This window comes from Varanus komodoensis, unplaced genomic scaffold (genome assembly GCF_004798865.1).
Source record: "Varanus komodoensis strain SLA01 unplaced genomic scaffold, ASM479886v1 scaffold4, whole genome shotgun sequence".
Taxonomy (NCBI): Eukaryota; Metazoa; Chordata; class Lepidosauria; order Squamata; family Varanidae; genus Varanus; species Varanus komodoensis.
Genome location: NW_025335941.1, coordinates 13,217,273 through 13,232,832, shown reverse-complemented (window position 1 = coordinate 13,232,832; position 15,560 = coordinate 13,217,273). Strand labels below are relative to the sequence as shown.

The 15,560-nt window shown below is 39.6% G+C and overlaps 1 protein-coding gene across 4 annotated transcripts in view; it reads left to right on the top strand.

The window, feature by feature from the left end:
* TTC3 (tetratricopeptide repeat domain 3) overlaps window positions 1–15,560 on the top strand; it is a 70,258-nt gene that overhangs the window by 13,853 nt on the left and 40,845 nt on the right. For 3 of the 4 annotated variants that reach the window (XM_044442209.1, XM_044442208.1, XM_044442212.1), the window contains exons 2-11: window positions 697–759; window positions 2,891–2,945; window positions 4,023–4,231; window positions 4,760–4,853; window positions 6,963–7,020; window positions 10,432–10,489; window positions 11,347–11,422; window positions 12,147–12,284; window positions 14,510–14,608; window positions 15,441–15,553. In XM_044442209.1, coding sequence (XP_044298144.1) covers window positions 4,056–4,231; window positions 4,760–4,853; window positions 6,963–7,020; window positions 10,432–10,489; window positions 11,347–11,422; window positions 12,147–12,284; window positions 14,510–14,608; window positions 15,441–15,553 — 812 coding nt within the window. In that variant the 5' untranslated portion in view covers window positions 697–759; window positions 2,891–2,945; window positions 4,023–4,055. Of the gene's footprint in view, window positions 1–696; window positions 760–2,890; window positions 2,946–4,022; window positions 4,232–4,759; window positions 4,854–6,962; window positions 7,021–10,431; window positions 10,490–11,344; window positions 11,423–12,146; window positions 12,285–14,509; window positions 14,609–15,440; window positions 15,554–15,560 lie in introns of all 4 variants that reach the window. The other variant, XM_044442211.1, reaches the window with a different exon arrangement.

The window sequence follows — 15,560 nt, the reverse complement described above, 5'->3', positions numbered from 1 at the left end:
CTCTACTGCATGCCCTCCTGCTTCCCAGCTGAGTGGTACCAGGAACAGCTGTAGAGCATTCCTGTGTAAATACCCTTCAGCTATTTCTTGCCTCAGTTGGGTTGGCAGTGGTGGGGAAGGGGGTTAATTGATAACTGAGCAGTAGAAGGTCATGCAAGCCACGCAGAAGTCAACCAAGGAGCCTGTTGGTATGTTTCATACATCATGCTGGGTTATCTTAACAAGTTTCCTCAGAGATACAAAATAGCATAATAAAAATCTATCATTATCTGAACTACTTCAGTAGCAATGAGGTTAGGTAGAAGTTAAAGCAGGAAATGCGTCTTGGTGGACCTATCATATACAAAAGGTTTTTTTTACTGAAAGTGAGTGGCATGGCTTTAGGTGATGTTCACTGTTGGCAGCAAATTCTACTCATGCTCATCTGCTATATTTCTGGCATTCAGCTATATAGCTAGGCTGACACTGGGCTGCATGTGTACCTTTTACTGAATCCTTTCCTATCCACAGAGATTGAAGAAAAGATGCCTCAACACAACATTTTAGAACTTCGGTTAAACTTTACTGCATTCCAAACCATATAAAGCTGCAGGATATCAAACTTGCTGTGGAATAAGTTTCTGATTAAACTTTCTGGAAACATTTAAATTCATAGCTGTGTGCTTTACAAACTGAAAGTAATCTAACTTTTTTTAGGCCTGAAAATCACCTCCTTTATGGCAACCGGGCCCTCTGTTTTCTCCGAACTGAACACTATATGTACGTATATATTTTCCTCCAGAATTCACCTAAAAGTAACCATTTGTTAATGCGTTGTTTCTTAAATCCATCGGCTTTAGTAACATACTAAACATTTGTTCTCTATATCTGTAGTTACAGTATTTCATTGAATTGCTCAACATAACCTGCTCCCATTTTATTTATTTTATTTATTTATTAAAACATTTTTATGCCGCCCCATTCGCCGAAGCCTCTGGGCGGCTTACAAACAATTTGCTTTAAGATACAGGAAGGAATAAATGTAAAGCCATGGGAGTATGAATTGGAATCATTCTTTGATCACACAGAAACAGTTGCAGGGGAAAAAGCAGTTGTTTACATATGTGTAAATGGAGGTTATATCACAAATGGGAAATAGACTTTCAGAGTGTTTCTTCTGTAAATCCCTTTGTGGAACTCTGAATCTTTGAGATGCTTCTTGGCTTTGTATATGGTGCACACTAGTCAAAGTTTAAAATGTGCACTTCTAAAGACAAAAGTATACAATGGCCTGGTTCTAAAGAAACAAGGAAGTACAATGGTACCTTGGCTCATGAACTTAATCCATTCCAGGACTCTGGTTGTGACCCAAATAGGTCGTGAGCCAAGTCAAATTTCCCCATAAGGGTCAATGTAAATAAGGTTAATCTGTTCTGCAATTATTTGTTTACTTACAAAAATCTGAAGCAAAGTGACATAGAACAACAAAGATCATGGCCATCTCTCCTCTCCCCCCATAACTGTGTAGGGAAGGCGAGTGCACTCGCAATCGTCACCCAATGCAGAGTTCGCAACCCGCATCAACATTTTTATGAAATTTCTGTTCGCAACCCAATTTGGTCATGAACTGAGGTGTTTGTGAGCTGAAGTACCACTGTAGTTAGGTTAGCTGCTCTGAATAAGTATTCAGAAAGCAGATTTTTGTAATGGCATAGCAATTGTTCAAAGCAAAAAAAATCAAAGGTTCATCTGACTGAGTGCAAGGTTGTTGGACCACAGCAAATATTTTGGGATACTGGTTGTAGAAATTAGTTTACCATTTGCCAAATATGAATATTCAGCAGTTGATAAAAGGCAAATTCTGTATATATGCCATAAGCAGCTAAATTTATACAGATATCTACTTATTACTTAACTATCCATGCTAGATAATCTTTCTGTTTGAAGGAAAGAGGAGTGATCGTACTCTCCAAGTACTACACTATTGTCAATGAATAAAACAAGGTTGACTTTAGCATTTATTTCAGTGACCTGATTTGGACATAACAACCCATCAGTTTAAAAACCTTTGGTTGTTGTATATGAGCAGTAGAGAGAGGTTTGTTATTGGATTAGCTGCTGGGTTGTTTAGCTCCTAAACAGTTTAGCGCGATGAGTTCATACATCGTGCTACAAACCTATGAAGGAGCTGATCATGGGTTGTGCACTAAGACACAAAAGAGGTGTGCATCTTGCAACAGCAAACCTGCTTGTGCACCATCACTCAGTGGTTTTTATTTATTCATATACTACCTTTTTCTGCAAGGAACTCAAGGTGTTTAACATAATTCTTCTCTCCTTTTTATTCCCAATCAACCCAATGAATTAAATGAAGCTGAGAGTCAGTGATTGTTCCAAAGTCATACAGTGAGGTTCATGGCCAATTGGCCACCAGATCTAGTGTGTCCCAGTCCAACACTGTAATCAGTATACCACACTGGCTCTTTATAAACTGATAGGTCATCATTACAGCAGCAGCAGGGTCATTGTATCTTCAAGAGCTAACCCAGAAGGAAACCTGAGAGGAGTGTTTTGAAGGAAAAAAAGGGCTGTAAACTGACATTTGTTCAGCAGTGCTGTGAAGAGGCTGGGGAAGTACAGAGCTTTCAGAAGTAATAGGCTAGGTTTGGGAAAGCAGGGCTCTCTGTCCCACTAGGGCAGTCAAAGTTTGAATCTGGCTTCCACCTGGCAGAGATACTGTTCCACAGGAGAAAATTGCAATGTCTACTCTCAGGAGTAGGAATTTCCATAAGATAAAATTTCTTTTATAAATAGAACTTGTTCAGTTTTGGACTTGCAAATTGAAAATTTCTTTAGTTTGATTAATAATGTTTTAATCATTTGTAACTTAAATTTGGAATTCTGTTTTTAGTAAAGCCCTGTGGGATGGGAAAAGATCCATTGTTTTGAAGCCCAACTGGCCAAAGGTTGGTTACATGTATTTTGTAGATTTACTGTTGCTATGACTGAAGCCTGAGAACATTGGACTTTGCAAGCATTTAATAATTATGTAAATAGGAAGTTGGTCAGTTTCTAGTTTTGAGCAGATCTTGCTAGTTATGAATCGCTGAAAAAGCTGTGCTCACTCAAGGGTCTATTTCTGTTTATAGTAGTTGTTGATGGGTAAGGTCCTTGCCCCCTTTTTAATTGAAAGGATGCCTGTCAGTTATATTTAGGGTTTGTCTCCTTGGCTGCTTCTCTTATTGTTAGGTAATACATATTGTTTCTCAAATTGTGCTCCACCATTGGGTCACCATGTTGCAGTCCACCCAATATCACCAATAGGAGGGAGGAATGAAAGAAACTGGGAGTGTGAGGGAATTGGTATATGTTAAGTGTGAAGGGAGAAGAGAAGATGTGTAGGAATACTTTGAGAAGTATGTGAGGAAAGAAGGAAGAAAATGCAAAATGAAAAGTCTTATCCACTTAGAGCCTTTGGATCAGCAAATTCTTCCTGAAGTGCACAAAGCAGATGTCTGTAGCTTAACTTGAGAAAAGCTGAACCATGGGATTCTCGGCTTCAGGGATATTTTTGTTTCGGGTCCCTCCACAGGATCTTGGGAAAGTTGGAGAACACTTGTATTAGCTCCATGCTGTGCAGTGTTTAAATATAATCAGTTTAAGCATCTGTACTTCAATAGTAGCTTTTTCTAATGTATAAAGATAGGGTTGGATCTAGTGATCCACCATAGGCAGGATTTTGTTCATGGAAAGCATATTATCAGTGCCTATTGGGGGGGGGGATTTTCACTTTTTCTCCCTCTCCTTCCCAAAAATCTGCTGCAGAATTGGGAAGAAACCTTTTAAAGTATGTGGGAAGTTGTATATAGTCATATACTCAAGGCTATAATTTTATGCACATTTATCTAGATGTAAACCGTATTGAACATAATGGGACTTCTGTCTGGGTGGATATAAGCAACAACAATAAAATGTAAAATGTTATTACTGGCGAAGCTTACTATTTTAGGGATGATCTTTAAAAAAAAAATGGCATTTTGTAGGGACATTATCGATTCTGTGATGCTCTATCAGTCATGGGAAAGCTCAAAGAAGCATTGGAAGCCAATCTGAGAGGTCAAGAGTTGTGCGAGAATAACCCTAAAGGAATTAAGGATCTTATTCAGCAACGTGAAAAACTTATAATGCAGCTGGAAGAAACTGGAGGTTTTTCCACTTTAAGATGGTCTTTGAATATACAGAAAAACACTTGGTATGATAACATTTGTTCAATGATATGAGTAAATTTATTTAGTTGTAAAACAAAATAGGCACAGAATGAAGAAACCTGTATTTCAAAAAAAGTTTAATTCCAAATAACTTCAAGTATCAAGTAAATTAAAAAATCAAACACTGACTGATTAAATGCAGTTTAGTTTTCTGTTGCAGGTTTTAAAACATGTGAAAGATAGTCATGCTATGGTCCAGTTGGATTCTGGCTCTCTTGAGCTTACTGAACTTCTTTCCTGCACTTACTCCTGGCTTAGGAACCAAGCTGAGCCAGGCATTCCCCATAAACAATATTATATGTATAGTTATTGCTATTCATAAAGAAAATATTTATTTAATTATTGTGCTAGGGTGTAGCTTATTTTATTACAGAACAGCAATAATATAAATAATTGGTTCAATATCATAAAACAATTTATTAACCATCTGGGATAACTTTCTTAGCAATGTATTCTACTTTATCTGTGTGATAGAATTGTATCTGTTCAATCCCTTGGAATGTTTTGTTTAGTTCTTCAGAATCTGACCAAGAATCAAAGCAATCTGACAATGAAAAGAAAAAGTCTGATTCTCAGCATAATGTTTGTCAGCAGATGCAAACAAAGGTATGATTTCACTGCTGTTAAGTGAATGTGTTACTGATAAATGCTATTTAGAGGGCAATATCATTACTTTCCCTCCCTCTGATATGAATCTTGTTTCCAGGGCTGTATCTCATTTTGTCATCCATAATATTGCTGTGTGTTAACCTTCTGGCATGGCATAGGTTTAGTTTGTTGTCCTTTCTACCATTTGAATTTAAAGCTTTCAGAACATTGGAGAAAACAGTCTGTTAGGAATATTTCAAGAACTGTGAACATGTAGCAGCTCTGCTCTCTCCATTGCCATGGGAGAGGCTCTACGTTTAAATTAGCCTAAAGGTCAGTTACAGGATTGGTCCCTGGGTCCAGGAGGTTCTTAATGGCTCACTGAGTGAGGGCCGGGTCCCAGCCCCCTTGAAGGAGGCGGTGACCCCAGCCTGTCCTAAAGAGGGCATCCCTGGACCCAGAGGTGGCAACCAACTTTAGACCAGTGGCCAATATTCCGTTTTTGGGCAAGGTGTTAGAATTGGTGGTGGCGGGACAACTCCAGGCACTCTTGGATGGAACTGATTATGTGGACCCATTTCAGTTTGGCTTCAGACCCGGTTATGGTACTGAATCTGCCTTGGTTGCCCTGTATGATGACCTGTGCAGGGAGAGGGACAGGGGGAGTGCATCTCTGTTGGTTCTCCTGGACGTCTCAGCGGCTTTTGATACCATCGACCATGGTATCCTTCTGGATAGGCTGGCTGACTTGGGAGTAGGAGGCAGTGTGTGGCAGTGGTTCCACTCCTATCTGCCCGGCCAATTCCAGAAGGTGGTGCTGGGGGACTATAGCTCTGCGCCATGGCAGCTTTGCCATGGAGTCCCACAGGGCTCTATTTTGTCCCCCATGCTATTTAAGATCTACATGAAACGGCTGGGAGAGGTCATCAGGAGGTTTGGGCTGCGGAGTCATCAGTATGTTGATGACACCCAGTTCTACCTCTCATTTACATCTGCTCCAGGTGAGGTGGTGGCTGTCTTGAACCGGTGCCTGGCTGAGGTAATGGGCTGGATGAGGGCCAATAAACTGAGCCTCAATCCAGATAAGACGGAAGTCCTGTTGGTGGGTGGTGCGGGTCTCCAGGTAGGTGATTTTGTCCCAGTTCTGGATGGGGTAGCACTCCCTCTAAAGGGCAGGGTCCACAGCTTGGGAGTACTTCTTGACCCAGAGCTGACACTGGAGTTCCAGGTGGCGGCGGTGGCAAGGTTTGCTTTCCTACAACTTTGACTGACCCATCAGCTGTGTCCTTACCTGGATGAGCACTCCCTAGCAACAGTGATACATGCTCTGGTAACTTCCCACTTGGATTACTGCAATGCGCTCTACGTGGGGCTGCCCTTGAAAACGGTCCGGATACTTCAGCTGGTACTGAACAGAGCTGCCAGGCTGCTGACGGGGACCGGCTGTTACTCTCATATAATGCCAGTCCTCTACCAGCTCCACTGGCTCCCAGTTGAAGTCCAGACCCGATTCAAGGTGCTGGTTTTAACGTATAAAGCCCTGAATGGCTTGGGACCAGGATACCTGAAGGAGCCCCTCTTCCCTTACATGCCCTCACGCCCCTTAACATCTGTGAGAGAGGCTTTGCTCCGGGAGCCCTTTTTAAAGGAGAGAAAAAGAACAACTACCCAGAGCAGGGCCTTCTCTGCGATGGCGCCCAGATTATGAAATGTGCTCCCTGGAGAGGTGTGGCTGGTGCCAAGTTTATATTCTTTTCGGCACCAGGTTAAAAGCTTTTTATTTAATTGCTATTTTAAAAATTAATATTTTATCATTAACTGTTGCTTTTTTGTTCTTTGTTTTATATAATTTTATGGAATTGTTATTGTTTTATTGGAGATGCTGAGGCATGTGGTGACAGCATATAAAAGTTTTAAATAATAAATAAGTTCACATGTAGGCATTGGCCAGTCTTCTGTTGGTCTGTTTTAGTTATGATAGACATAGCATATAATAAAATACAAATTACTAGATATCTTCTCAAGTTTAAATGTTTTTAATGCTTGGATTAATTTTTTGTAGCTTCAGGATATCAAATACATTTCTTGTCACAGTAGTGGACAAGTTCCCATTTTATCTTTTAACAGGTGGCTGATAATACACAGACTAAAGAAAACAAAGATTGGCTTTCAGATTTTACTTCAGGTAAGTTAATAAAATAATTGGACCCAAGGCATTTTGGTATATAGTGTGTAATGGGCAGATCTTACTTGCTGAAACAAGGATACACGGATGTTATGTATCTTTATACAGAAAAGACCTGCAACTGTCAGCTTTCACCTGCTTGTGTGTGTTGTAGAAGATTTTTCCGCCTAAATATGCATAGAATTGAGAAACATTCAGTTCTTCTTCATGATCTCTGTGCATCACACATATGGGCTCTGTCTCTGCACAGGGCCTGTTGTAAGGAAGATTTATTTTTAGCATTTCTGAAAAAAAAATCTATTTATTTATAGCTTGTATATACCGTCCAACTACTAAAGTCTTGGGATGGTCTTAAAATAAAAACAGAATAAAATGAAATGAAGCACAGCATCTGAATAATTTCAATAAAATAAAACCCACATTAAACCTTAGTGAAACCTTAAAATAATGGGAAAACCAAAAGGTTTTAGCCTGGTGGCAAAAGGAATAAAGTGTCGATGCCAGGTGAGCTGCTCTGGGCAGCATTCCATAACCAGAGTGCCACCTCAAAGAAAGCACTTCTTCACGTAGCCACCCTCCTAATCTCCTTCAAGGAGGGCTCCAAAGAAGGACCTCTGCCCCAGATATTAAGGGGCAGGTAGGCACACAGGGAAGGAGACACTCCATCAGATATCCAGGCCCTAAGTCATTTAGGGCTTTTAGCATCTTAAAATCTAAGGTAAAATTATATAGTCTGGCTTTTCCTTGAAAACCTCATTATAGAAACAAAGATCAAATGGCCCATCCTTCATGAGATGGGCATAGTACCAATAAACTACAGAATAGAATATTTGAGGTGATCTAAAGTGTAAGGCTAATCAAATAGTAAAGATTGTCAAGTATCTCTGATGTCTTTCTGTTGAAATGATCCAGAGAAGTACTTGCTTGCCTGGACCCATAACTGTGGATATGAAACTAATTATTTTGTGTGTTAACAATGTGTTAAGGTGACTGTCTCCTTAGAACTAATGGAGTTCAGTAAATAAGTGTATATTTAGGACTTGGAAACTAGTTTTCATTTTGCATGTTCCTTTGCTCATTTCTGAATTCTTTGGATTCCCTTCCATCCATGTTTGGTGTGTCTGATGTTATATTCTTATCTTTGCAGTCATTAAATTCTATTTTTAATATACATTCTGGGTTTTCATTGTGACAAACTACCAAAGAGACAATGTGAAACTGGAATCCCATGTTCTGTGAGAGCTTTCTTTAAGTACAGTTGTCTTCTAGAACTACAACTAATAATTTTCATTTTTTTTGAACGATCATTTTATTGTTTCCATATAAGATATGGAGTACATGCATCTCTTACTAAAAATCACTTGGCTCTGAATATTCTCTGCTTATTTGGAATTTAGATTTCAACATAAATGGTTAAGACAATTCTTTGGAAGAACAATTAAAATTTTGCTTATTTATGATGCTGTTTGATTAAGTTAAAAATTCTTGTGATAACTTTTATGAAATCTCCATTCTTTAAAATGGAGTTTAAAAGTAATAATTGGGGGTTTTAGAGTTCATATACCAGTAATGCAACTTTGGGTGTCTAAAATCTATTTATTCATGAAAATGCCAAAATAGCATGTGGAATGAAAGATTGATTTCCGTTCTAGATAGGTCACATAGGATTTATGCTCACATTCTTGATCATCAGAAGTTCAAATATCTGTGCACATCACACATATGAAGACTGTGCCTACATGGAACCTTGTTTTAGGAAGCTTACACAATTGAGAATCTTTTTGGTGGGAACCCCTTCTTCACTGTCATTGCTAGTATATCCCAGAGGGTTCCTGTCCATTTCCCTCAATTCTTTGACCACTATTGTGGTAGCCTCAGAGAGTTCAGTTTGTTCCTCAACATATTTTTTCTTAGTTGAGCTATAGTTCTCTGTTAATTATTGCATCATCATCAGTCATTCCTTCATTTTGTGAGGTTCTGGGCCTTTTCAAGCCATAAGGCCCTTAAGATCCTTTTTGAAACTGTGTGAGGTGTAGGAGTAAGCTCCGTCTGCCAACAGACACTCTCTCTGCATCTTTTCTTTGGGTGAGGGCTGCTTTGTAGTCTTGTTCCCTTGTTGCCAGGTGTCTGTGAAGCAGATCAGGAGGAATAGGACAGATTTTGGAACAGAGCTTTTTGAGGAGGTGGATGCATGAAGAGCAATGGAGAGAGGCCTTCCACCTTAGGCCTTCTGGCCTCTTGTATTGGGGTGGCATGCCCACTCACACTGTATAATCTTCTAATCAAAGTAGGAGTGCTTCTAATCTTCAAAACCAAAGATGGTTCTGTGGCAACTGTTCTTTGCAACTCATCCTTGACAGCTATTCCATCTACCAACACCTTGCTACCAAAGCTGGAGCTAATCTTGGCAACATCTGTTTCCAAGGGAGAAATCCATGATGCTTTGCCCCTTGAGATACTAGTCTCATATTTCTGTCCAGTGCTTTTGGCACCAAGCTGCTGTGACATAACTTTTCCTAGACTAACTCAGCTGGCTTTTGTTGATACTGAGCAAACTAATTGTCCAAGAGAAAGCTCTTGATCCCTGATGTCAGATTGCAGCAGACACTATGAATGACTATTATGATGAATACACATATTCTTGGGATCAAGAATATTTTTTCACCCTGCTGCCAGTGGAAATCCACTCAGGTTTCCATCCAAGATTCCATTCAGCATCTACTTCACTCTTCTGCAGAATCAGTTTTCTCTGCCTCCTTTACCTATGGCCCCAGTTATAGCAAAACAGCAGTCTGTTGCCACAGTCCAGTGAAACCCACATGGTCTACCAGAAAATAGCCCTTCTCCACAGTTCATGGGACAAACAATTTCTAGCCCTCCCCCACTGTTCTTGCTTTGCTGTCATTTTAATATTGTGCTGATACTGAGGCCAGTATTTTACATTTGGACTAATTGTCTAAGCAAGGTTTCATTCCAGTGTCAGTAGGAAATGAAGTTAGAGTAATAGGACTAGGGGAAATGAGCAGGAACTCTCTGGGATATACACTGGGAGAAGGATTCTTGCCAAAAAGATTATCAGCTATAGAAACTTTCCAAAGAGAGTTCCCATGCGGATGCATATGTGTGGATACACAGATGATCACTCAAAGACAGCAGTTACAGATAAGTAGCCTGCCTTTATCAGGCTACCAATGTTATGATATGGCTCAAGGTGTCAACATCTAGGTGTCAGAACTGTACAATGTTGAGAAAAAAAAATCAAGAACCTAAGCATTTGTATACAAATCCTAGTTACTTATGCACCTAGGTGGCTTTTTTCAGCCTTGTCAATTTCTCAATGTGTGTATATTTTTTCTTTCTATTAAAACAAATCTAGATAAATACCAAATTTGATTTTTTTTTTCCTGACAGGACTGAATGAAAATCAAAGAAAACCAAGGAGTAAAATGGGAGATTCTGAGAAGATGAGGTGAATGTCCTATTGGACTATATTTCTTGAGCTGCACTCCTTATGATTTTGTATGAGATTCAAAGCTTGCTTTTTTTTAAAGTGTCTTGGGGTTTTATATCCACCCTTTCATTGGATTAAATAAACTAACTAAAAGTAAACATTTGTATACAGGTGCAAGTGATTAATAAATAAAGTATATGTGCAAAAAAAACCTTACATGTGCAGACTAATGTTAAGTCAATGAACTTAAATATTCTTTAAAACCTTCAGAACAGTGAGACACTAGCCTTAAGGGGTAATGTGCCCTTTAAACATGGGGTCCACAATTTTGGGCTGATAGCTCAGCTAACATTGGTGGTTGTCAGCACACTGATCCCTGATACTTTTGCAAATTCAGGGACAATACTTGCTTCTCTACCAACCTCCTAAGTTTGCATCTGAAAGGGGTGGCAGAACTCTTGTTTGTTAGACTGAAGTGCTTTGGGTGCCTCAACAGTGCAGTGGCTGAAGAACCTCAGCTTTGGAACACGGGAGAGAATGAGGATTTCTGCAGTTCAGATACTATTTTTGCTGCCTCCTGAAGAATTTGGAGAAGGACATGGGCATGTTGTACTTCCCAACGGGGCTGTGGCATATTGATCATGGTGACTGAAACCATGGAACTTTGCGTAGATGGACAGGTGGTTTATATGGAGTTGGCAATGAACTTGGAAAGCTCATGGTGCTGAGAGTCAGTTTGAGCACCAGAGTCCAAGAGACTTGAATATTCTGAAGAAAGATCTGTAGAAGTAAACCCCTGGTAAATTTTGGAGCAGGAAAAAGGTGTTTATTGAAATCATTGATGACAAAGGTAGCTATATCATCTTTAATTGCAGAGACCAGTTGAACCCAAAAACAGATTCTCAAAAAGGTCTAGACAAACAGAATACTACCAGTAGTACTATGGAACAGGTAAATAATACACTTTTATGATTTATTAGATCATGGGAATGTAGCAATGCAAACTCTGAGTGAGTTGAACATATGAAGGATTCTGGGGGGTCCTTCGTAGATGAAATTGATGAAAGGTGTGTAGAGTATTTATATTGTAGCAGCTTCAGACCAGCATGCAGTCCAACCTCAAGTGATACTTATAAAAGCAATAGTAAATTTTGCCTTATTTTTCCATGTGAGCCAAGCATTGCACAATAGGATTGTTCTGTAAAGGACAATACCAATTTGTCTTACTAAAAGTTGGAGAACATTGGCTTAAAATACTGAATTTATCTGTCTAGAAAACATTATCTTCTTAGTGGCAGTGGCATTCAGGCCCACCAAGTTGGCCTCTGCTCTTGTTCCTTGAAGAAAGGGGCTCTTAGATCCCCAAGGAAATTAGGTCATGTGGATGACATGGTCCATTTTTTCTTGGCATTTCAGTTAGTTTTGCCACCTTTATATAATTCATATTTTATACAGCTTATTTAGTTTTAATTGCAAATTATCCAAAAGTATGTCACTCTTTTCTTGTCATTTGCTAATGACTTGAACTTTGTGAGATAGCTATTGAATTAAATATTGGTAACGATTTTATAAAAAGAAACCCACACAGAAAGCACTAAAATCAAACAGTCCCTGATATAAGTTAAATCATGTTTTGATAAAACTAATGCCACAGTTTTCCTTGTTGTTTTTGCAGGTGGATATATCACCCTCACTGGAAATGTTGATGACTTGTATAAAAAATGGATACACAGCTTTGATGGATCAACGTTTTCACAGCGCTGAACAGTCTTTTGAACTATTACTGAATACTTTAGATAAATCCCAACTACAGGTAATAGGAAGGATGTCATGCTGTGTCATGAACAGTTTTACCTTAATAAGACTAGCACTAGGGATAGGGAAACTTCAGCCTGTTAAGCCTTCCCATCCACCTTGCAAAGACCTTTTTGTAAGGTGCCAGCCCCTCTCCAAAGATCCTGCCCTTTCAGAGAAGGGAACTGCCTTCATTTTATGTTCTTTGGTTGGGAATGGCAAGGTCCAAAGCATGCCGGCTCACTGTGTATGAATGGAGGAATGGGCATATATATAAATGTATGTATGCATATATGTACATATGTAAGTGCTGGGAGCTGGCAAGTCAGCAGTGGCTCCACCCGCTTCAGAAAGCTGTCCCTCCTACTGCCAGCATGTGGCCCCTGACTAGGGATGTACTGAAACAGGAAATCTGGTTTGTTTAAACTTGACATATTATCATTGATAAGAAGTAGGCTGAATTGGGATGGAGAGAGAGAGAGGTTTCATTGACTTCTATCTTTAAGATGGACTACAGTTCATGTTTTTTAACTGGTAATTGGATTTGTCCAACTAAGCAGCTGAAAACCATGTGGCTGTAGAACAATTCATGTAAATTCAGCTGATTTGTGAAAATTGGCTGATTGTGCTACAGCAATGTGCCTACAGCACCTGCTTATTTGTACAAATTTCATTAGTGGTTAAAAATGCAAATTCCAGTCCCTTTTAGAGAGTGCAGTCTGTGAGCTGGTTTGATTCTCAATGAAAGTAGTCACCTAACAGGGCTAACAAACCAGAATCCATGAGACTGAATCATGAAAATCCAGCAAATCTCTCCCCAGCCCCCCAGTCATCATACATGCCTACCCCAACAGCATTGCCTGGGACTAATTTTACTCTGAGGCTGAAATGGGTTCCCCCTACTTTACACCTTTCTTGGTGGTGCTTGGAAGAACCATACATGTATAAAGTAGCATTTAACTTTCTGTACTAAACAGCTGAAAAAGGCAGAAAGCATCTTATTAACAAAATTGTGTTTTACTTTACAAAGGAACAGAATATATCTTCCAGACTGTGTTTTGTGTAGCCAAGGAGAGAGCATCTTTCTGTTTTTCAATGTCCTAATGAACTATAGGTACTCATTATTTTTAAGAAACTTTGCAAGACATTGGGTAACAGATCAGTGAACAAATACTCTGGCTATAGTTGCAGCTGATTAAATGCAGCTGAGCTGAGAGAACCTCAGAATATAAGTAGTTTGGGGACAGAAGTTGTATTTGTAGATAACACGCTAGGCCAGGAAGGGTTCAGGGCCTCCCAGCAACTTTCAGTATAATCAGCCCTGATATCCTGCTGGGTCACTTGGCCAGAGTAGGACTAGAGGGAAAGGTGTTATGGTGCCCCTGTGTTCAGGTATAACCCCTGAAGGTAGTGTGGAGGGGACTGAGGTGATGTCCTGCCCCATGGCCTTTAGCCTGCCTTGGTGTTTCATTTTGGCCTCCAGATATATTTTAAGATCTGCATCAACAGTAGGAAACTTCATTTCAAATCCTGTTTTTAGAAGCTGTCTGAGGTGTGTAAGCAAAAGGGATTGATTGATTGATTGATTGATTGATTGATTTTTTCAATTTATATCCTGCTTTTTCCTACAAAGGGCTCAAGGCAGCTTACATCATTCTCCTCCTCCATCTTATCCCCATAACAACAGCCCTGTGGGGTAGGTTGGGCTGAGAGTCTGCGACTGGCCCAAAGTCACCCAGTTGGCTCCATGGCTGAGTGGGGACTAGAACTTGAGTCCCAGTCCCATGCACTTAACCACTACACCACACTGGCTCTCTGGATTGAGGGTACAGGAAGGAGTGAATGGGGGATGTCCACTTCAATCAGTGCAGTTTTCCCAGCATAAAATATCCCTGTCCCCTTCTTCCTGTAGCAACTTTCTTAATTACCTAGAAATGCTACACAGTGCCAGGAGATTGTAGAATGTACAATCTCCTGGCACTGAATAAAAGATTGTAGAGCTATGGTGTGTGTGTGTGTCTGTGGAGGAGGGGGTGGATCCCCAAATACTGGACAGAGGGATCTGCCATGGGTGGAGTCCTTTCTCTTATGGAAGGCACATCCTGGATCTAACTCCATGTGCTCATGCATGCAAAACTATAGGTACTGATAGGTTTTGTCCCAGCTGTTATGTTCCTTTCTTGAAGGTAGCACTTTTAATGACAGACAACTGTTTCTTTGTCTTCTGTTCAATTCCCACTCCAGCCCCCAAACATCTTGCAGCAAATGAATCTTGCTGTTGTTGATTATGTTGTAATCCTCTATGGATATGCCACTGCTCTGCTCGGAATAGGGCAGCTTGAGGTAAGACTTTAAGCTGTTATATATTTGACAGTTTATTAAAATGACAGTGAAGGAAGTGGATGAATTCTGACTTAAACTTACTAGCATAGTTGTTGACAACTTATTCTTTTCTAAGCTGAATTATAAAATACCACAACTGAAGGGAAATGCCAACTTCTTTTAACATTTGCAACAGTTTTCAGATATCAAAATCTATATTTGAAATCCTGTCATTAACATGCATATATGCTGTACTATATTTTTTCCTCTGTGATATGATTAACCATTTGTTGTGCATTCATGGGGGCAAATTGTTTTCAAATAATAAACAGGACTGTTTCAGGGGGCTGATCTTATATAGGCTATTGTCCTGATGTGCAACACAGAAATCTCATGGCTACTGTCCTGGTGTGCATCATGGAATATGCCATGTGGCACAACATGTGTTAATGGTGGTAGTCATAAGTTTAAAACTTAATGCAGGTTATACATTGCCTTTGCTTTTAGTGCAGTTGCATGATCTTGTGATAGATTTGTGTTGTGGATGTTAGACATTTTACCTTTGCATGTTTCCTGAAGGTATGCCATGAATCACTTGGTGTCTTCAGACCATGGTTTATTATTTGTTCTCAGGCTGTGAACCAAACAAGGAACATGTGCTTTATTACGGAAATGCTCACAGTTAAAACTTCAGTTGTTGTGTTTATTGCAATATTGCTTGAGTGAAGCTACTTTTGAAACCAGGCTTGTCTCTTAAGTAGCAATAAGTGGTGAATTAAAGTGGCAAATGCTGTGTTTTGCAGATAAGTGCATATTTAATCACTTTTTCAGACTTTTCCTTTTTTCCCCAAAGGCACTAACTAAAGCCAAAGAGTATTTTAATAACATAATTGAACAGTATCAGAAAGTGAGATTTGATTGCTTAGCACATTATGGAATTGGTAAAGTATACATGAGACAGAATAGGTAAGTG